The following is a 23,973-nucleotide window of genomic DNA, read 5'->3' as shown; positions in this document are numbered from 1 at the left end:
TTAAGCATTAAAATAAAAAGCTTTTGGAAAAACACCAAGTTATCTATAATACTTGTGAAAATCAATTTAAGTAAAACTTTTACAATAAAAAAAAATAAAAATCATATATAAGTAAAAAAAAATATTTGAAAACTACGGAAAGTTCAATTCAAAGAGTAAAATAACACTTTTTTTTTAATTTAAAACAAAATCAAAAAAATAAAAATTGACTTATTTTAACTCTTTTTTTTCCATTTCATCGTATGTGTAAGATGGTAATACTTGTATTTATGTCCATGTGTGAATTTTGGATTATTACAGAGGATGTAGTTGTCTGGTTGACCTGTCTTCAGTATAGCTACTTTCAATTTGAGACCTTTTCTATGTCCCTTTGTACGTATTTTACGTAACTGCATATATCAAAATAATGAAGTATAAGAAGCTAATGCGGAAGGTTCTGTGTAAAAAAGATCGTGAATGTACGTTAACCTAAATTACTATTTTTCTTATGTGGAAAATTCATAATTGTGTTAGAAAAAATCTTTTTCGGTATTTTTTTTTTTTTTTTTTTTATCTATCCTTATCAATCTTTCACAAAATATTTGGAAAAAAACATGTAAAGGTTTCTAATAGATAATGTTTTTGGGGAAAATATTCAAAGAATGACTATAAAGGAGTAGGTTCAGTAAGACCCCTTTTTGGCCCAAAAATATAACAGTTTTACAAAATTGTTGACAAAAACAATCTGAAAAGAGACATTTTTGGGTATATTTGATATAATGTTCATATTTAATCTAGAATCGGAGCGTTTTAATGAGTAAATCAGTTAAAATCTTTCACATAAACTAATTGAATCAACTGAAATAGACACTTTTAAAGTGCTTAAAAAGTGTCTAAAATCGTTCGTCAGATGAACTTCAAATTTGAGGCCAAAATCGGCCCTCACTGGACCTATACCTTTAAATAATTAAACTGACAAAACAACGTTCAAATAAAAAAAACGATAACAAAATCGCAAAAAATGAAAAATATACATCATTTTTATTTTAATTTTAGTCTATTAAAAATGTGGAAACAGTTTAGCTTTATGTTGATGGTTCTGATTGGACTCCATTTAGCAAGTAAGTTTTAGTAAAGTAAACGTCATATGAGATAGGCTGCTGCGTGCCGTAGGAGAATTGGGACTGTACTATACACCATATGAAGTGACGAACGCCAGGTACACCGGAAAAAAAATCGGCTACAGTATTTAAGATAGGATTTATTTTGGAGGGTAACCAATTTTGTTATTGCGATACCAATCTATATTGCTAGGTTAAAATCAACCCCGAGTAAATCTCGAGTAACCGAAGACTGTTTTATATATATTCTTGTTTACATTTTTAATCAAAAAGTCCACTGATGTGTAATCCCTGTACGTCTATCATCTATGTAAGAGGAGAGACCATATTGCCAAATAACATGCTTGAAACATAACATAATTGACCTCCGTATTTCTAAGTTTGGACAAGAGCTTAGTTTTTTTGTCGATTTGACATAAAAGAGAACCTATACGAGTCATGATTGGGTTCAACTTTAGAAGTCTTCTTTTGTACAACCCTCAATCTATTAAAATCAATAAAGATAAGAAGCAGCAGCTAAAAGTAAAAATGTAATAAACTGATTAAAAAGTTTAATAATTAAACACAGTAATTATATCTATGAATATTGTTTTTATTGGTGTGAAGGCGGATTGTGTTATCAGTTAATTAAAATCAACCTTAATATAAGTTAAGTCACGGTTAACTACAACCTATCGATACATATATTTTGGCATTGCAAAATGTCATGTTTTTCTCTGACTGTTAATGACGTCTTTACACTAAACCTATTGGATGTTGGATTGATATTTTAGTCTTAGATGCACCTCTTATTCAATTGGTGTCGTTTGTTGCTGTACATCACATCCTACCCATAATACATTATCGTGTTAAATTTGAACAGAATAATTCAATTGACAGCATTGAAAAACTAAATTAAATTATTCGCGCTTTGCGTGAAAAAATATTTTCTGCCTCAAACAAAAACAACATACCCCTCTTCCCATTGAAGTTAAAATGTTGCTTTCGTATTGAAATTTGCCTCACATATCTGTTCAAACATAAGGGCATGTTTAATATTGTTATTGTGACAATGCTCAATTATCTGTATGTCTGTCTATTCTTTGAAAAATGGATGAATTTGCATTACTAATACATCTTATTATTTATCATACAAAAGCAGACGATTGTTTAGAAAATGAACTAAAATGCAGGAGATCAGAACAATGCTACCCAAAGGAGTACAGATGTGATGGGTATGCAGACTGTGATGATGGCACTGATGAATGCCAATGTGAAGGTTCGTGACACACATTATTTTGAGGGTGGTAAAGGGTTATTTTCGTGCAACGTGTTTTGCCATTTTTATTTCACGTGCAGTCGTGAAAATATTCGTTATTCACCGTGTTTCGTGAAATCAGTAAAAAGGTCAACGTTCAAGATTTTTTTGATTTTTTGTTCATCGTGAAATGGCACTTTTATTTCGCGTTCTCCCGTACAGAGACCCTTAACGCCCCTCTATTTTTATTGGTTGTTTATTTATTTGTTTAATTAGTTGTCCAGCTTCTCCTGTCGATTCTTTTCTATGAAATAGTTCTTCTGAAAAGAGAGGATATGGGATATGATTCAAAAATAAATTTGCTATAATGTAATAGAATAAGTAAATACAAGTCTTATATCTTTATTATATTATTCAGCTATATCAGATACCCACGAAATCTGCAAACAAAATTATAAGCATTTCATTAGTATTTAGCCGTTTTATAATCTAAAGTCCTATGAGAAATCTAATCGTTTGTACCGCAAAATGATACTAAAGTTACGTCATTGGTTATATTCCATTGTGTTTGACGTTTATAACCAATTACAACGTTTTAAACATATTACCCAGAAAGCATTATATTATGAAATAGCAAATTGAGTATATAATTTCTAGAGATTAAAGTTTCAATACTGTTGACAGCACACATTGTGTAAGAGTGGTTACCAATAAAAAAAAAAACTATAACAACAGTTTGTGCACATTTTGTTAATCGAAAATAGTGATTAAATTTGTTTAAAGTCCATCGTTATTTAGGTGGATCTGGAAGCGTTCTTATTTATTTCAAGTGGTACACTACGTTTTGACTTTTGAAATGAGATTTTTCTGTTTTATTGCAGATTATGTTTGTTCGGGTAACCGGCTGACATGCCCGGATGATACTTGTGGAAAGGAAGATGGTAAATTGTGTAATGGTCGTAGAGATTGTCCACGCGGCAAAGACGAAGTAGATTGTGAATGTATGAAACTTTATTCTTTTTTTGTTAGTTTGGGTCCTTTTTCATCTGAACAACTGAACGTCAAGTTTCTGATGTATCAACAAATCTTAATTACATTATCAAATAACTAACGGCTCTTCAACCATTGTATACTATCAGGCCTCGCCGATTATTTATTTATTTTATTTTTTGTTTTATTATACAAAAGAAAATACAAAATCACTGAAAAAATATCCTATCCATTTACTAGCAAATAAACGTATCTATAATTTGATCGACATCTTTGAAGATGTAATACTATATAAAAAGTCAAATAAGAAAAATACCGACCTCCGACGAAAAATTGATACACCTAAGAGGCATTAGTAACCATCTTCAAATTATCACTAATACATCGAAAGAAGTAAGGAATCCAGCAAAAAAAAAACATACATGAGAAAAATACAGACAACATGACTTAAATAAAGCAGAAAACATAGTTCATACAAACAACACATCAACACACACTAACTATATATACAGTGGCGGATCCAGAACTTTGCCTAAGGGGGGGCCCGCTGACTGACCTAAGGGGGGGCCCGCTCCAGTCATGCTTCAGTGATTCCCTATATAATCAACCAAATTTTTCCCACGAAAGGGGGGGCCCGGGCCCCCCAGGGCCCCCCCCTGGATCCGCCTATGATATATAGCAACACGAATGTGATCACAAACCGAGGAAAAACATGGGTGATCCTGAAAGGTATGAGGTGCCTGATTCACTACTTAAAATCATCAAAAAGAAGATATGTGCTATATTACAACTAGTTTAAGTTTGTTTTATATGAAAACGAGAGAGAGATCAGAATTCCAGAGTTATAAAAAGTTGACCGTCGACATGAATCATGTCTGCTTGTAATTCGCAGTCTTGTGTTCATTCAATAACCGACCTAATTGTCATACAATATACACACTCACTGATCTGGATAGCCTGGAATCCAGACCATAATTTATACTTTGTCGATATTATACTGTCAGCGTAAGCATTCAGTGAGCCCAGACCCAATGCTATGATATAGATTGTCGTGTAGTACGCTGTCGACCCAGCTGTTTATCTTATCTTCGAATTGTAGAAAGCAAATACCAAAAAAAACAAGGGAAAAAAACAATCACTGCCGTATAAGTTCACTCAATGTAATTATCTGCGGTTTAAAGGTTAACATTTAGTATATGAATCAAAGATTTTGGAAAAAAATATGTTTAAAGGAAAGAGGGCAGTCTTTTTTTTTTAAATATACGATTTTAAAGTGTATGCTACGGACCCATTTAAGTATTTAATTAGTATTGAAGAACTATAGTTCCGGAAAAAAGCACAGACATATGAAAATTTTAATATTGAAATATAACGAACGCCGGATGCATATGTTTAATCATATAATATGCTGACAGTATATTTCACAGTTTTCATATTTCCATATTTGTTATTTCATATGTTCAAATCGTGAGAAGAAATCAGATTGTATGTATGTTTTTATTAACAGCATGTGTTGATGGTGCTTTTCACTGTTCAGTTGAGAAAAAATGTATCCCTATTAAATGGCGTTGTGATGGAATGGATGATTGCAATGGGGAAGATGAAATGGACTGTGCGGGTAAATATAACTCTTAATGTTTTATGATATTATTGATTTGATTTTGCTATCACACACTTTTAGTTTTCAGATGCGGATCCAGTCATTTAAAAAGAAGGACCCTCTGGCAAGCCAATGTTTTGATTATAAATAAACTCATAGATACCAGGACTAGATTTTGTATACACGCCACACGTGCGTTGTGATACTTTTTATTGAGTAAAAAGTCTATATGCATTTTTCATATATGAAAATCTATAAGGGAGCACGCCACACACTGCCCTCTAAACCCTTCTGGTATTTCCTCTTGCCAATTGTAGACTGGTTCTAATTGGGAAAAAATGGGCTACTTATACTCTGAAACGGCAAATTAAGAGCAGTATACTAGTATGACCGGACGAAAAGCATGCTAATTATTTGGACTATCATCTGTTTGACTTTAATAACTATATCTTTCAATTGTCATTTTTAGCTCAAATATTCCCACACAATTATCTTTGGTTTAAAATGTATGTTTCTACTAATCCGATAATGGACTTCGTATCTACGTGTCAAAGACAGCTTTTAGCAGATTATCTGAACAATGGACAATAATTGCCTAATCCGTTGTTACATGTATTTCTAAATTATTCTGTTTTATATACTAGTACTTCTTAAAAATAATTTATATTCAGTTTAGGATAGGTTCTTAAACCGTAAACAGCGGACTCAATATTGTAACATCGTTTATATTCTTGTTGGATCGTTTATTAAATTGTTAAACTTTATACCGACTTGAATTTTCATTTTAATACCCAGCAAATAGTCTGGCTATACATGGTGTTTAGAGACTCGTGAGTGTTATCTTTTATAGATCAACACAAGATTCCGTTACCTCCGCAGCCAAGCGAAATTTCCCCAAGGACAAGTTACAGACAAGTGACTGGTTTACCCCAGAATTATTATATTTCGGACTAACTATATTTGGACAGTAATATCAATACAATGGATTATTACGGATATTCCTTAAGACCAGCATGGATGTGGAACTATATGCCGTATCGAGTTAATCAAGAAAGAAGAGAGTTTATCAAAATGTGTGGAAAATGTGGAAAGCAACATACCAACAAGAGTTTGTGTGCCGCTAGAAATTCAAAATGCTTCAAATGTCAAAAACCAGGACATTTTGCTCGACAGTGCTTCACTCGTGTTGGCCGAGTTAAAATTCATAAGAATGAACTTAAAACTGTTTCAATTTCGACACAAACGAAAAATTGTAACAATAAGAAATCAATTAAGAAAAAGGAAAGAGATTTTAAAAGACTTCAAGATTATTTTGATCGAAAACGGACACTTCAGTAACTTCCATTTAACAAAACCGGGAATACTGTCTTCATTTCAACTATCAATAGTGATTGTTTTCTAAGGGACCAAATTGAAACTTTAAAAACGCAATTGGAAGACGAAAATTTCATCCATATGTCTACATTAATGGAATTGCAAAGAGAACTAGAAAATACTCGGAAGCTTCGAGAAACAATTAAAATTCGAGACGCTAAAATTATCGAACTGGAGAACACCGTACAAAGATATGAGAAAGGACACGACAAAATAACAGACTATATCACTGAAATAAAAGAAGAAAAAGAAAATTGGAAATTACATTGTAGTGATGTTTCAGAAATGTACAATGTAGTTAGAAAAAGTGAACTTGATTTAAAGGCAATTTGCAAAAATTACGAACATGAACTAGAACATTTAAAAAACAACACTCGAACAAATTCAGGAAATTTTCATTAAAACAGGCGTAACTATTAATACCGTGGAAGAAGATATTAGTTACGAAAATTCAAATCCCGTGGACGTGATTCTGGACGAGAGGGGCAAATATGACCGGACGAAAAGCATGCTAATTATTTGGACTATCATCTGTCTGACTTTAATAACTATATCTTTCAATTGCCATTTTTAGCTCAAATATTCCCACACAATTATCTTTGGTTTAAAATGTATGTTTCTACTAATCCGATAATGGACTTCGTATCTACGTGTCAAAGACAGCTTTTAGCAGATTATCTGAACAATGGACAATAATTGCCTAATCCGTTGTTACATGTATTTCTAAATTATTCTGTTTTATATACTAGTACTTCTTAAAAATAGTTGATATTCAGTTTAGGATAGGTTCTTAAACCGTAAACAGCGGACTCAATATTGTAACATCGTTTATATTCTTGTTGGATCGTTTATTAAATTGTTAAACTTTATACCGACTTGAATTTTCATTTTAATACCCAGCAAATAGTCTGGCTATACATGGTGTTTAGAGACTCGTGAGTGTTATCTTTTATAGATCAACACAAGATTCCGTTACCTCCGCAGCCAAGCGAAATTTCCCCAAGGACAAGTTACAGACAAGTGACTGGTTTACCCCAGAATTATTATATTTCGGACTAACTATATTTGGACAGTAATATCAATACAGTGGATTATTACGGATATTCCTTAAGACCAGCATGGATGTGGAACTATATGCCGTATCGAGTTAATCAAGAAAGAAGAGAGTTTATCAAAATGTGTGGAAAATGTGGAAAGCAACATACCAACAAGAGTTTGTGTGCCGCTAGAAATTCAAAATGCTTCAAATGTCAAAAACCAGGACATTTTGCTCGACAGTGCTTCACTCGTGTTGGCCGAGTTAAAATTCATAAGAATGAACTTAAAACTGTTTCAATTTCGACACAAACGGAAAATTGTAACAATAAGAAATCAATTAAGAAAAAGGAAAGATTTTAAAAGACTTCAAGATTATTTTGATCGAAAACGGACACTTCAGGAACTTCCATTTAACAAAACCGGGAATACTGTCTTCATTTCAACTATCAATAGTGATTGTTTTCTAAGGGACCAAATTGAAACTTTAAAAACGCAATTGGAAGACGAAAATTTCATCCATACGTCTACATTAATGGAATTGCAAAGAGAACTAGAAAATACTCGGAAGCTTCGAGAAACAATTAAAATTCGAGACGCTAAAATTATCGAACTGGAGAACACCGTACAAAGATATGAGAAAGGACACGACAAAATAACAGACTATATCACTGAAATAAAAGAAGAAAAAGAAAATTGGAAATTACATTGTAGTGATGTTTCAGAAATGTACAATGTAGTTAGAAAAAGTGAACTTGATTTAAAGGCAATTTGCAAAAATTACGAACATGAACTAGAACATTTAAAAAACAACACTCGAACAAATTCAGGAAATTTTCATCAAAACAGGCGTAACTATTAATACCGTGGAAGAAGATATTAGTTATGAAAATTCAAATCCCGTGGACGTGATTCTGGACGAGAGGGGCAAATATGACTGGACGAAAAGCATGCTAATTATTTGGACTATCATCTGTCTGACTTTAATAACTATATCTTTCAATTGCCATTTTTAGCTCAAATATTCCCACACAATTATCTTTGGTTTAAAATGTATGTTTCTACTAATCCGATAATGGACTTCGTATCTATGTGTCAAAGACAGCTTTTAGCAGATTATCTGAACAATGGACAATAATTGCCTAATCCGTTGTTACATGTATTTCTAAATTATTCTGTTTTATATACTTCTTAAAAATAATTTATATTCAGTTTTGGATAGGTTCTTAAACCGTAAACACCGGACTCAATATTGTAACATCGTTTATATTCTTGTTGGATCGTTTATTAAATTGTTAAACTTTATACCGACTTGAATCTTCATTTTAATACCCAGCAAATAGTCTGGCTATACAAGTATATAATTTTTAAATATTTATGTTTAAGAACTGTTGACCGTATACATTACAAAATAGTGGTACATGTAACCAATAAAAAAGAGAACGCTAACAATAGTGTGTGCACATTTTTTTCATTCATTATACTGAATAATGTTAAATTCCATCGTTATTTAGGTGGAACTTGAAGCGTTTTTATTTATATCAAGTGGTACACTATGTTTTAACTTTTTTTCTGTTTTATTGCAGATTTTGATTGTCCAGATAACAAACTGAAATGTCCAGATGATTTTTGTGGACGGGAAGATGGTAAAGTGTGTAATGGTAAAAGAGATTGTCTATTACAAAACGAAGAAGAAGATTGTGATTGTATGAAACTTTATTCTTTTATTGTTACATGTGTTAGTTCGGGTCCATTTTCATCTGAAAAAATGAACGTTAAGTTTCTGGATGAAAATTTGTATTATTGTCAAATTACAAAAGGCTCTGCAAACATTGAATACCACAGAGGTAACAGAATTATACACAAAAAAATATAAACTATCCGTTTGTTGATCTTTACTTACAAATAAATGTATCTATATTTTGATCTTTATAGATACAATGTAATTATATGAAAAAGTAAAATAACAAAAATAATCCGTGTAAAATTTGATTCATCTAATAGGAATTTTCATCAAACAATCATCAAATTAACACTAATACATCGTAATAAGAAACCAAGCCAACAATAAAAAACATAAAAAGAGAAATGCAGACAACGCGGGTAAAAGAAAAAAAACCTCCAGAAAATATGGTTTATACAACCGACAGACAGTCATCACACACTAAACAAATAGCAAAACGAATGTCATCACAAATTGAGGACAAACACGGGTGCTCCTGAAAGGTTTACAGTGCATGGTTCACTATTCAAAATCGTCGAAAGGTATAAAGCTTGTCATATGTCTTACACAGGTAAAATAGCTACGGACGTTTTACGTCCGTAAAAAATCCGTAAAACGTCCGTATTATACGGCACGTCTACGGACGAATAGTACCACGGACGTAAAACGTCCGTTGCTTCCCATCCGTAAAACGTCCGTAAAACGTCCGTAATACGGATATTTAGTACCACGTCCGTATTACGGACGTAATACGGATGTTTTGTACCACGGACGTATAACGTCTATTATAATTATGCATTATAATATATATATATTATAGTATATAACACACTTATTGTAGTATATATAACACACTTATTATAGTGTATAGTATAGTTTGATTTTTATGTAACAGTTGCATTGTATTGCTGAAACTTTTGATGGAACTGTCAATGATAAAATGCTATACTTTTTTTAAGGTGATGATACTTTTTATTTGCATTTCCTTATATCATGTATATAGTCTCCTAGTGTTCTATCTAAAAAAAATATTCTGATGCAATACACATACAAGGATTTTGTCAAAGAACTTTCTGTCATACAGTGACTTGTTGTTTAACAAGTTGAATATTGATGGTATCTTTTTAAACATTTTACATGATATTTCAAGAGTAAATCAACAATAATCAGAAGAATTTCAGTGGTGGTCTTTGGTTCATATTTTGCTTTCATGTATTAACTTGATAAAATAAGGCTCTTAGTTTTCTCTATTTGTCATGTCCAAACCCTTTCACAACACACTATATAGTTCATTTTTTTCATTGTTGGAGGACATATGGATACCTATAATAGCTCACTATCACATCATGTGAACTCTGGTGGATATTTTTCTCATTGGCAATTCAACCAAATGTCCTTACTTTTATAAGTCCTTTTAATTATATATCAAGAGTAATTGATCTCAAGAGTATAAATTGAGAATACTGTAATGTTTCCTTTTTACAGTTTTGAATGTATCCTTTTTCTTCAAACTTTCTTAGAACAAACATAATCTTCAATCTTCTTCAAAGTTCAAAATTTTATTTCCAAGGATTTATATTCACATTATAATTTCTCTACTTTCCAAGTCTATGAATGTCAAAATAAATGTCTTCTTTGTAAATTTAAACGTTCTATTTTTTGTAAAATTCCCAAGTTTGTGAGGTAGTCTTCTGTGTCCTGTATTCATGGTATTGGTTATTCTTCACCATGTTCACTGTGATGGTAACTGAAATAAAATATTCATAAAGAATATAAATCTAACTTCCATGAATTACATAAGCTAATTGTTATATGTTTGCAAATTCATTCTGTTAATGCAAAATCATTAACTGGTCGTTTTTTTTTTTGCTTATTTGAATGTCCAGTGGCAAATATTTTATGTTTTCTAAATAACAACGTTAACTTATCAAAACATAATATTGGCCAGTCTGACTAGGTAAGTTTGTAATGTAAATGCTATGATAGTCTGAATTTCTGACATCTCAAGTGTGTGTGTATGGAGCAGAAGGAGGCGAGCAGAGTAAGGCTTAATGCATGCATTGAATCAGAAAGTGAGAAAAATAAGCAACACTGTACATGTACAATTAAACTTGAAACAGTTTTAGGTAGATAACATAAAATTATTTAAATTAACTGCAATTCTACAGATGAACTTACTTTGATATCAGGTCTGTTTTGCAGGGCATTCACACCTACATGACATACATGTTCACCAGTAATATCAATCCTTGCCAATAATGTCCTTTCCTTTCATTTGGTAACAAGCTAAAATTGTATATATATATATATAAATTAATCTACTATATGTAGTATGAACCGATGCTCACTAATTTATACCTTTCCTATATACTTTTACTTTTAAGTAAATTGAAACAAAATGTAAGCTAACAACAGAAAGAAGATCAAGTTTAAGCTTATAAAAAAATCCTATATACATGTATGTGCAGATTTTAATAAAAGAACAACCTTTCAATGTACCTTGGCAATTGATAAACTTCAATTGAATCATAATTTCCTTTCAATATGCACATCTACATAGTATGTCCTTATTATCTACTAAGTTTCATGAAATTCTGTTGTGTGGATTCAGAGGAGTTGCAATGACAAACTGTTGAAGTAGTAATAAAGCAAATAAGTTCAAAGGGGCATAACTCCTAGAAAAAAAAATGAATTATAATTTCCTGTTGATATGCACATCTACATAGTATATATGTCCTTATTATCTACAAAGTTTCATGAAATTCTGTTGTGTGGATTCAGGAGAGTTGCAATAACAAACTGTTAGTAGTACATTAAAGCAAATAAGTTCAAAGGGGCTTAACTCCTAAAAAAAAAAAAATTGAATCTTAATTTCCTGTCGATCTGCACATCTACATTGTATGTCCTTATTATCTAAAAAGATTTCATGAAATTCTGTTGTGTGGTTTGAGAACAGTTGTGATGACAAGAAACAGGACTTGACGTCAGACAGACAGGTCAAAAACATTATACCCCCAAAACTTCGTTGAGTGGGACATAAAAATGCTGAATATCATGAAACTTAGTTAAATTGTTCATATTTTTTGTTGTAAGCTCCCATTTGATTTTTATAAATTTAAGTTTGTCAGTTTCTGATTTATAAGATTTTCTTCATACATGTCATAAGAAAAGGGGTGACTTTCAAGTTTTTGGAAATACATGTATCCTTAAAATTTCGTTAAACTTTGATGACCGATTTATAGCTATTAAGAAAACCTCCTTTTAGTTTTCTTTTTATAAATTTCTGATATACATGTGACATTGAGAAATTATTGTTTGTTTGCAGTCTGACAACAGATTAACCAATTATTGCGCAACAGCCCAGTGTATTGCACAACAGCAAGAAATCTTTAATTGAATATACATGTAGATTCAATTCTTGAATTCATATAAACTGCTACTTTTGCATAGGTAATGTTTCTGTATTTAAAATCTGTAGTACTGGACATTTACTTTTGATATTTAGTATCATAACTTTCTTTACTTAAAAATTATTGTAACATTTAGGTACGGTACATGTATAAGTCGTTCCCAAACCTAATTACAAACATTAATGTGTAAACTATGTAAAAGTTTCACAGTCAATGAACCATGATGAGGGGGTGGGGCTATATAATCTCCATGGAAACAATACTTGCAAATGCCAATAAATTTGCATACCAAATATTATTGACTAAACATAAGCAGTTTATCTTAAACTGATCTAATCACAAACTAATACATGTAAACTAAGATAAGTTTCAAAGTCATTAGACTGTGACTGAGGGGGCAAGGCCAAATATTCTCCATGGAAATGAGATGTGCCAATGCTTATACAACTGAATACCAATTAACATTGCCCAACCACTAATGGTTCCCCTTGAACTGACCTAATCACAAACTAATACATGATAACTTAGAAAAAATTTCAAAGTCAATAAACCATGACTAAGGGGGCGAAGCCAAATTATCTCCATGGAAATGAGATATACCAATGCTTATACAACTGCATACCAAATATCATTGACTTACCACTTGTGGTTCCCCATAAACTGACCTAATCACAAACTAATACATGTATGAGCAAAAGTTTCGAAGTCTATAGACCATGACTGAGAAGGCAGGGCCAAATAATCTCCATGGAAATGAGATGTGCCAATGCTTATACAGCTGCATACCAAATATGATTATCCTATCACATGTGGTTCACCATAAACTAGACCTAATCACAAACTAATACATTGTTGATGCCGTCGCCTCCGAAGCTACAGTACTACATATTTTTTGGTTCAGAAATAGTACATAGATGCAAAAGTAGCTGTGTAACCAATTTCAAGTTCTTTGACTACATTTATTCAGAAACATATAATATGTCAAATATTTATTTACAATCCAAATTAGGACCTGTATCAAGGAGTAAGAAACTTGTCAACATTTAAGTGAAGCACTAATTATAAGAATTTTTGCATACATGTAGCAATATAATATTTCCTACAGAAAGTAACCAAAAGTTAGTGTGCAATAAATTCTATTATTGCATAGCAATATAATATTTCCCACAGAAAATAACTAAAAGTTAGCGTGCAATAAATTCTATTATCATATACTTAGACTTAATAACATATGATTTTTACCGTATGATAATAGCATTAAATTAAAGTATTTCCTATATTTTTCGAATTGGTGCTTAGCGGGCTGATATGAAAAGTTTATCACATGCTTCGATTGTTATCACATGCCTTTCTGTAACGTTATCACATGGCATTCCGGTGATACTCGGCAAATTCCGGAAAATACACCTTAATGCTACGTTTTCAGTGAAAAACATTACAAAGTAGTGTACAAAACAATTATATGAATACTGGAAAGTATATTATGTAAAATAATTAAATTAAATTAAAAAAAAATATTAAATAAATGCATTTTTTTAGTTTTTCTGAAACATAATTTAGAAAGTTACTTTAAAAAAAGTTGACTTTTCCAAACAATTTTCATCATGTATATTGTTGAATTATTTTTTTGTCGATTCGTCCATATTAAAATGTTGGTTTTTTTTTTCCTCTCTGTTGAGGCATATGATAGAAAGATTTCTTATTGAATGTATCAAATTTTGGGTCCGACGTCCGTGAACTTTTTACTCTTTCAAGATCTTTTCGGGAACCACGTAGAAGGATCAATATATGAATCTGTTATTTTTCTCTACTGTTGAAGCATATGATAAAAAGATCATAACATGTCATGCGGCTCTTGGGCTGATATTGAACCTAGGGCTGATAATATATGCGATATGAAAAATGCCATGTAATAATCTGATAATATTGCACTAGTGCAAAAATCTTCAAAAAATCATGACGTTATCAATGACAAACTCTTAGTTTAAACCAATTTTTACTTTCAAATATTATATCGCTATACAATAAAAGGGTTATTGCATGAATATTGGGGTATATTGTCCCTCGTAGAACATATATTGCACTCGCAAGCTTATGCAATATAAAATTCAACTCGGGACAATATTCCCCAATATTCATGCAATAACCCTATAATATTGCACCAGTGCAATACATCTTCAAAATTATTGCATGAATATTGGGAAATATTGTCCCTTGTAGAACAAAAATTGCACTCGAAGCTCGTGCAATATAAATTTTACTCATGACAATATTCATGCAATATCCCTATATTATAACTACAATTGCACAATATTAATCACTTTACCATAAGTTATTATAAAAAAGAAGATGTGGTATGATTGCCAATGAGACAACTATCCACAAAAGACCAAAATGACACAGACATTAACAACTATAGGTCACTGTATGGCCTTCAACAATGAGCAAAGCCCATACCTATTGCTTGGTGTCAAGGTAATTAAGAATCTCAAATTTGATAAAAATAATTAAGCACGTATTCTTCATTTTGTGGTTTAAAGTTTCTTTAGACAAGTAAGATGCTGAAAGAATATAATATACAGATATAAACAATACCAAATATTCACATTATTTTTTCAAAATGGTCTCAAAGCTTCAAATTTGCAATTTCTTTAATGAAAAATGCACCAAAAAAAAATAATACCTGTAACACTTCGGTTTTGTACATTTCATGAGCAGGAGATTATCATGATTATATAATTTAGTCAAATACAAACTTATAACTCCATAAAAGTATCGTGCTTAAGCCTTTACATAAATTTCAAGAAAATCAACCAAAAACTGACCAAAAAAGGACTCATTTTTGCGGAGTTATCTCCCCTTCCAATGTTAATTTCCAAAGGAAATATAAAATGCCACTTTTGAGTTTTCCTCAAGTTAGATTTTATGGGACTTTTTTCTGTGTATATAAAGGGCATAACGCTATAGATTAGAACTAAAACATTTTCTGTTTTAATTAGTTTGAGGTTAACCGTTTCCTCCATAATGACGCTTTTTGACCCCACCCCTTTACTCCATAATGACGCCTTTTGACGCCTGTGTAGTACCTCAGTTGAAACGCATTGACTACAAAATGTCTGCATATTAAAAAAGACTTTAAAAAAATTGTATCCAATATGAAAAGGATATTCAGGAGAATATCTGACTTGAATTTCATTGATGAAATGTTCGTTTTTACAATGCATTAATACTTTAAACCTGATGATTTTTTTTTTATTGAAAAAATCCTATGCGAATCAAGTTTGTAAAAAAAAAATTCCATGGAGGAAAGGGTTAAATCTTAGTTAAATTGTTTATGGTTTTGTAAAAAAAATAATTTGTCACTTCTAACTGTTAACATGGATAATTTTCAAACTTGCCCACAACAAGAATCAAAACTTGGAACTCTATGACCTCAAATTTTAAAATAAATCTTGGAAACTACATGTCCATGATTTACTGAGTTTGACAAGAGAGCAAAATTATCAAATAAACTAGGCATCATTTTAATATAAACATACCTCTCATCACAAAATTATTCATTGACTACTGCTCCACTGTGCTCATATGCACATAAATCAATATAATGACAATCTATGAATCCACTATATAATCTAGACAGCAATGACCCAAATGAATTCTGTTCTGTTGCTTATCTTCTCCTACTTCTCAAAGTACTTGTACTTGTACATTCTTTGAAAATGCTAAAAGAAATAATGTTTCATGAAATGAAGTTATAATATCTTGCAAAATTGGCTTAGTTTTGATCTTTTAAACTAGACCAACAAACTTTCCCTGAAAAAAAAGGATAGCTCTTCTTAACCTGGTAAACATTTTAACTCCAGGTCAAATTTGCTCTGAATGCTTTAGTTTCTGCTTTCAGAGATACATGTATAAGCCAAAAACTGCATTTTACCCCTATGTTCTATTTTTAGTCATGTTGGCATGTTAGTTAGCAAGAGGGGTTGTCATCCGACACAAATTTCTAACTAAATAAGTGTAATTTAGTGGTTCAATTTGTCTTATCTTGCTGTTTATCATATTTTTTTTTGTTCTGTTTTTTATATTTTACATTGTATAAATCAGTCTCTTAGTTTTCTTGTTTGAATTGATTTACAAATTTGTGATTCTCATATAGGGTCCTTAAAAACTGAATATGCAGTATTGGCTTTGCTCATAGTCATTGTTGAAGGATGTTAAGTGACCTATTGTTGTACATGTTAACAGTTAACTTCGATGTCACTTGATTTCTGGTGGAGAGTTTTCTTTTCTTGTTAAGGGTGCAATCAACAGTTTTTTTCTATGACGTCATATTTTGAGGGACCATGTATAAGTGACCCTTAGTGGTGGACTGATTAATAAAGATACTTGTATAAAACTAGATATCACTGGAATCAGAATGTTCTCTAGTTTATAATGGAATAAAAAAAAGTGTACTTTTAATAGTATAAAAAAGTTTTATCCAGAGAAACTGGGAAAAACATTGGCTTATTTAAGCTTAAACAAGAGTGCACACGCTGAAATGTCTCGCCTTCTATACTAATCATTGATATTATGTTGATAGTCCTAAGTATAAAGCTAAGCTTTAATACAACTGTCACATAAACTTAACATTAACCAACATAACTAAACAAATACCAATGAACCTTAAAAATGAGGTCAAGGTCAGATGAACCATGCCAGGCAGACATGTACAGCTAACAATGCTTCTATACAACATATATAGTTGACCTATTACTTATAGTTTAAGAAAAATAGACCAAAACACAAAAACTTAACACTGTGCAATGAACTGTGAAAATGAGGTCACGGTCAAATAAAACCTGCGCGACTGACATAAAGATCATAAAATATTTCCATACACCAAATATAGATGACCTATGGCATATAGTATTAGATAAAAAGACCAAAACTCAAAAACTTAACTTTGACCACTGAACCATGAAAATGAGGTCAAGGTCATATGACATCTGACTGCTAGATAGGTACATTTTTGTACACCTTACAATCATTCCATACAACAAATAAAGTAGACCTATTGCATATAGTATGAGAAAAACAGACCAAAACACAACCAGATGCTCCGCAGGGCGTAGCTTTATACGACCGCAGAGGTTGAACCCTGAACGGTTAGGGCAAGTATGGACACAACATTCAAGCTGGATTCAGCTCTAAATTTGGATTGTGATTAAATAGTTGACACAGCATAGGTTTCTGACACAGAATGAATGTGTTCTAATGAACTTAAAATTTTTGTTTCTCTTAGAGCAATTCACTATGCTGTTGAATATTAATCCTCTCAAAAAAATGTTTGAAGAAATTTTCTTTTTTATTTATGAAATTTCAAATGAGAAAAATTGAACCCAATTTTTTTAATCACATCCCCCTTTCCCTTATTCCAAAACTAATCTCAATTAAAATTTCTAATGGAGTTTGCAACAATAACTACTCATTTAAATACATCATAAAATATTAAGATGTAAAAAAACTGCTTGTTATCACTGAATGGTAAAGATTATTTTAATTTATCAGTTGGTAGTAAAAAGTGAATATACATTGTATATTGTATATAACAAAGATTTAAGTTGATTCTGGACAAAGAAAGATAACTCCAATTAAAAAAAAATCTTGCTATTGCACAATATTTTGCAATTAGATATTTCTTGCTTACTATTCTGGACAAAGAAAGATAACTCTAATTAAATTTTTTTTTGATATTTCACAATATTGTGCAATTAGATATTTCTTGCCATTGCGCAATACTGTGCAATTGAAAAGACTTGCTATTGCACAATACCTAATATAATAATTTTAGATCCTGATTTGGACCAACTTGAAAACTGGGCCCATAATAAAAAATCTAAGTACATTTTTGAATTCAGCATATCAAAGAACTTCAAGATTTCAATTTTTGTTAAAATCAGACTAAGTTTAATTTTGGACCCTTTGGACTTTAGTGTAGACCAATTTGAAAACAGGACCAAAAATGAAGAATCTACATACACAGTTAGATTTGGTATATCAAAGAACCCCATTTATTCAATTTTTGATGAAATCAAACAAAGTTTAATTTTGGACCCCGATTTGGACCAACTTGAAAACTGGGCCAATAATCAAGAATCTAAGTACATTTTTAGATTCAGCATATCAAAGAACCTAACTGATTCATTTTTTGTCAAAATCAAACTATTTTTTAAAGTTTAATTTTGGACCCTTTGGACCTTAATGTAGACCAATTTGAAAACGGGACCAAAAGTTAAGAATCTACATACACAGTCATGACAGTTAGATTCAGCATATCAAAGAACCCCAATTATTCAATTTTGATGAAATCAAACAAAAGTTTAATTTTGGACCCTTTGGGCCCCTTATTATGTTGGGACCAAAACTCCCAAAATCAAACCCAACCTTTCTTTTATGGTCATAAACCTTGTGTTTAAATTTCATAGATTTCTATTTACTTATACTAACGTTATGGTGCGAAAACCAAGAAAAATGCTTATTTGGGTCCCTTTTTGGCCCCTAATTCCTAAACTGTTGGGACCTAAACTCCCAAAATCAATACCAACCTTCCTTTTGTAGTCATTAACATTGTGTTTAAATTTCATTGATTTCTATTTACTTAAACTAATGTTATTGTGCGAAAACCAAGAATAATGCTTATTTTGGCCCTTTTTTGGCCCCTAATTCCTAAACTGTTGAGACCAAAACTCCCAAAATCAATCCCAACCGTTCTTTTGTGGTCATAAACCTTGTGTCAAAATTTCATAGATTTCTATTAACTTAAACTAAAGTTATAGTGCGAAAACCAAGAAAATGCTTATTTGGGCCCTTTTTGGCCCCTAATTCCTAAAATGTTGGGACCAAAACTCCCAAAATCAATACCAACCTTCCTTTTGTGGTCATAATCCTTGTGTTAAAATTTCATAGATTTCCATTCACTTTTACTAAAGTTAGAGTGCGAAAACTAAAAGTATTCGGACGCTGGACGACGACGACGACGACGACGACGCCAACGTGATAGCAATATACGACGAAAATTTTTTCAAAATTTGCGGTCGTATAAAAATTTAACTATAACCACTGAACCATGAAAATGAGGTCAAGGTCAGATGACACCTGCCAGTTGGACATGTACACCTTACAGTCCTTCCATACACCGAATATACTAGCCCTATTGCTTGTAGTATCTGAGATATGGACTTGACCACCAAAACTTAACCTTGTTCACTGATCCATGAAATGAGGTCGAGGTCAAGTGAAAACTGTCTGACAGACATTAGGACCTTTCAAGGTACGCACATATCAAATATAGTTATCCTATTACTTATAATAAGAGAGAATTCAACATTACGAAAAATCTGAACTTTTTTTTCAAGTGGTCACTGAACCATGAAAATGAGGTCAAGGACATTGGACATGTGACTGACGGAAACTTCGTAACATGAGGCATCTATATACAAAGTATGAAGCATCCAGGTCTTCCACCTTCTAAAATATAAAGCTTTTAAGAAGTGAGCTAACACTGCCGCCGCCGGATCACTATCCCTATGTTGAGCTTTCTGCAACAAAAGTTGCAGGCTCGACAATAACCTGAAATCAGGTCATGTGCACACCCCTGGAGACATGATACCTGCACATTTTTCATAATCAAAGTTGTATGAATTTCATAGATTTTTACCTGGTCTTTCAAAAAATTCATGCTTCAGGGTACGTTCGCCTGCTCCATAAAGAGCTACAGTGTCTGCAAATAAGTTTTCAATTTTCACTGCCAAAAAAAACAGACTGTTTACAGTGTTGTCTCCCCTCAAAACATCATCATGTATATTTAATCTAATTTTTTTAATTATTTTAATCATTCAACCTGCTTTAATTGAAGTTAATTAATATATCTTTACAACCAAATACAAAAAACATGATACTTTTTCACCAATTATGTTGATAAAAAGGGACTTCCCTCCATGTCTATTTTTAGTTGGGGAATAACCCCTAGTTTTTATACGAAACTGTTTATAGCAACCTAAACAATATTTTATTTTGAAAATAAGGGAGCTACCATTTGATTTTTATGGGGGGGCTAGGATGAAATTTGAAAAAAATAGACAGGACAGGAGTTTTGAGTGTAAAAAAAAGGCAGGATGAGACACTTTGCAAAAAAAATGCAGGATGACAATTTAGGTAAAAAAAAGTCGGAATAAACTAATAAAAAAAAGGCAGGACCGAATAGAGTGAAAAATAAAAAGGCAGGACAGAAATTACAACTGAAAAAAAATGCAGGACAAAATTTTTCATCCTAGCCCCCCCCCCCCCCCCCTAAAAATCAAATGGTAGCTCCCTAATTATGTAATTTAAACATTATTATCATAATTACAATATGACAGATTTATAAGTGGAAAAAAGTGAATTTACACTTTTAAAAATTCCTCTATTTTCTCATTCACTATCACCATGATCACCACATTTTTTGTATTTTTATATTAACATTACGTACATGTAAAGCAGACCTTTCACCTTCTCAAGGAGTCCACTTCCCATGTACAAGAGGAGGCCCAAACAGCTTGATTTTGAGTAAGCTAAAAAAAAGTTCAAATAGATTATGATACACTAAATAAATACATAAACTACATGTACATAATAATTTAACAATAAATATGAATCCACAATCATGGTTTCAGAAATGACACATCAATTTAAATCAATAGATATCATACATCTGCATTGGCTAGAGGTACATGTATAGGGGGAGGGTTAAGATCTCATAAACATGTTTAACCCCGCTTGAATTTTGCGCCTGTCCCAAGTCAGGAGCCTCTGGCCTTTGTTAGTCTTGTACTATTTTTAATTTTAGTTTCTTGTGTACAATATGGAGTTTAGCATGTTTAGTATGGCGTTCATTATCACTGAACTAGTATATATATTTGTTTAGCATGTTTAGAGGCCAGCTGATGGACGCCTCCGGAATTTCTTGCTGCATTGAAGACATGTTTGTGACCTTCTGCTGTTGTCTGCTTTATGGTTGGGTTGTTGTCTCTTTGACACATTCTTCATTTCCATTATCAATTTTATGTATATTAAATTTTTATATCAGTGTTTTCTAATTTCTGGGTAGTATAGTAGTCCAAATTATTATGACGTCTTGAAAGGCTATTATAATATTATTTTTTGGACGCTTTACTCTAATGTACAGTAAGGCGTCAAATAAAAAAAAATGTAATAGCCTTTCAAGAAGTCATAATTATTTGAACTAGGTAGTCTAGATAAGTACAAATTTATGTAAATAAGGGCAAATTTGCAGACTTTTATTTTTTATATAAATTAAATATTAATTATATTCATTTGGATTTTACCCAAGTCATGCAAGTTGGGCAAGGCCATTCTTTGCAGGAGTATATTTTACAGATTTTAACCATTTTTATATAAAGTAGGGCAATTTTTTTTTAAAGCAGGACGAGTTGGTAAGGAAGCCACCACTTGACTTTTATGGGGTGGGGGCTACGATAAAAATGTTATCCTGCATTTTTTTTTTAAAGTTGACAGAACTCCAGTTCCGCATATTTTTCAAATAACATCCAAGCACCCCCCACACAGGCACTTGTCTCAGAAAAAAAAATCCTATATATATGTATTAAATATGTATTATATTAAGGTATATAGGGAATATGTGACATGGTGACCCCCCACCTCCAATAAAACTCACATGGTAGCTCCCTTAACAAGAGTGGGACATTTTTAGAAAGGGAGACGTGTTGTTAAAAAAGTAGGCCGTTTTGGCAGTGGGTCGAGTTGACTTGCGTCCGTTCTTGCCAATCTTCTGATCTTTGTCAGACTGATTTTCGGGTTTGCATGCGATGAAATTTATAAATTCAAATGTTTTTTCGTGAAAAGTATACCACTAGCATCTTCTTAAATATTTGCATGATAAAATTTACCTTTCGGTGCGCTTTCCAAGTACAAAATAGCGGGTATGTAAATAATCCATCAAAAAGACGCACAACTTTCTTGTTTAAAACCCGGTTTCTTCAAGTTAATCGACAAGCAAACCATTTCAATTTATCTGTTTATAATAACTTGTTGATCCAACAGTTTTGAAAAACCAGAGGTCCTCGTATTATCTATCAGACTAGTATACATCTTTCCATTCTTTTTAACTGTAAAACATGAATTCAGCAGCCGACGAGCGTCCATGGATGAGTTGCGTCATAGTGTAAAAAACGGTCACGGTCATTTTTCCGGGTTTTCGTATTCCATTTGTCAAGCTTTCGAGAATACACTTTACGATCATTTACGTATATGATTGAGAGTTAGTCCGGAACCCGGTCTGGAATCAAGAATGGGGATTTAAGTATTGAAAATAAATACAAAAAAGTTCAGAAGTGGTACACTGAGTATTTTAAAATAGGCCTCTGTTATAAACAAGGATTTGTCTACAAATCAGTCACGGCCGCTTTATATAAAAGATAAAACTATGAAGAAATGAATCGGAGACATAGGCCTACATGACATTATCATACATCAGTGGCGGATCCAGGGGGGGGGGGTTAGACCCCCTTTTTGGGACGATCAATGTATTTGCAGGGGGACTTAGTTAGAACCCCCCCCCTACCCCCCCCCCCTTTGTAGCCGTCCCGCCGGCTAGACCACACGACCACCTGGGCCTCACAATGAATAAAGTTTTCGGTGGCCGTGTGTTACCTTTCCTCGTCAGTTTTAATCTAGCGTCGTACTACATTACATGATATATAAGCCATGGAGATGTTATTGTTCAGTCCCGTGACAAATTAATGCAAGATACAGTCACAGAAATTATTATATGTATAAGAACGTCTAAGTCAGTGACAACTCTACAACAGATTTATCCATCGGATCACCAGCAATGATGGTGATACATGGCTGTGTATATATATATATAGTACAATCTTTATGAATTTGGTATGATATATATGTCTGTATGTTTGTCATGATGTTTGTGTATAACCAATGTGTATTGTCTTGGTATCAATCCTATGATTTTGGATTTCAAACCAATAAAAATTACTGACTTACTTACTATACACATCCTAGCTTAAATCAGAGAAGAATTAAAGTCTTGGACACTTATTATGGGCGGGGGAGGAAGGGGGGGGAGGGGGGTCACTTATGTATTCATTTAAGTGCAATCAAAATTTTACCAATCGGACAGACCTTCAGTTAAAAATTCGTGTCAAGCTCTTTTGTAACCATGATTATTAGGAAACATCTTATAAGTTTTCCCCTACTGTCTCCTTGATTTACGAGGCCCCTCATGGGGTGGGGGGGGGTGGGGTCCTAGTAATCACATAATCACCATTTTTTTGCCAATATAATCACATAATCATTAAATATTTGCTTATCTTTAGTAATCAAATAATCATAAACTAAAAATACAGTCCTAGGTAATCAAATAATCATGAAATATTTGGCTTAATAATCAAATAATCATTAAAAAAACGGCCAAGTAATCACATAAT

General features: G+C 32.2%; 1 protein-coding gene and 1 long non-coding RNA gene across 6 annotated transcripts in view; one reads left to right on the top strand and one right to left on the bottom strand.

Moving 5' to 3' along the window:
* The first annotated feature begins 294 nt into the window (after window positions 1-294).
* The window catches only part of LOC143085580 (uncharacterized), a 58,271-nt gene continuing 34,592 nt past the window's right edge, over window positions 295-23,973 (top strand). Inside the window, exons 1-6 of one of the 2 annotated variants that reach the window (XM_076262025.1) lie at window positions 295-372; window positions 1,036-1,100; window positions 2,236-2,358; window positions 3,219-3,338; window positions 4,835-4,945; window positions 8,923-9,042. In XM_076262025.1, the coding sequence (XP_076118140.1) occupies window positions 1,046-1,100; window positions 2,236-2,358; window positions 3,219-3,338; window positions 4,835-4,945; window positions 8,923-9,042 (529 nt within the window). In that variant the 5' untranslated portion in view covers window positions 295-372; window positions 1,036-1,045. Of the gene's footprint in view, window positions 373-439; window positions 459-1,035; window positions 1,101-2,235; window positions 2,359-3,218; window positions 3,339-4,834; window positions 4,946-8,922; window positions 9,043-23,973 lie in introns of those variants that run through there. The other variant, XM_076262026.1, reaches the window with a different exon arrangement.
* Window positions 10,600-22,695, bottom strand: LOC143085579 (uncharacterized). 4 transcript variants are annotated; one of them, XR_012981368.1, is made up of 6 exons: window positions 22,417-22,695; window positions 20,979-21,060; window positions 20,169-20,255; window positions 16,009-16,191; window positions 11,238-11,345; window positions 10,600-10,806 (listed from the first exon to the last, which is right to left on the bottom strand). It is a non-coding gene; the product is annotated as an uncharacterized LOC143085579 (long non-coding RNA). The 4 variants fall into 4 exon arrangements; XR_012981369.1 differs by having other exon boundaries at window positions 20,169-20,231; XR_012981366.1 differs by lacking the exon at window positions 20,169-20,255.

This window comes from Mytilus galloprovincialis, chromosome 8, assembly GCF_965363235.1.
Source record: "Mytilus galloprovincialis chromosome 8, xbMytGall1.hap1.1, whole genome shotgun sequence".
Classification (NCBI taxonomy): domain Eukaryota; kingdom Metazoa; phylum Mollusca; class Bivalvia; order Mytilida; family Mytilidae; genus Mytilus; species Mytilus galloprovincialis.
Note: the sequence above shows the minus strand (reverse complement) of the source record. Positions and strands in the feature narration are given on the sequence as shown.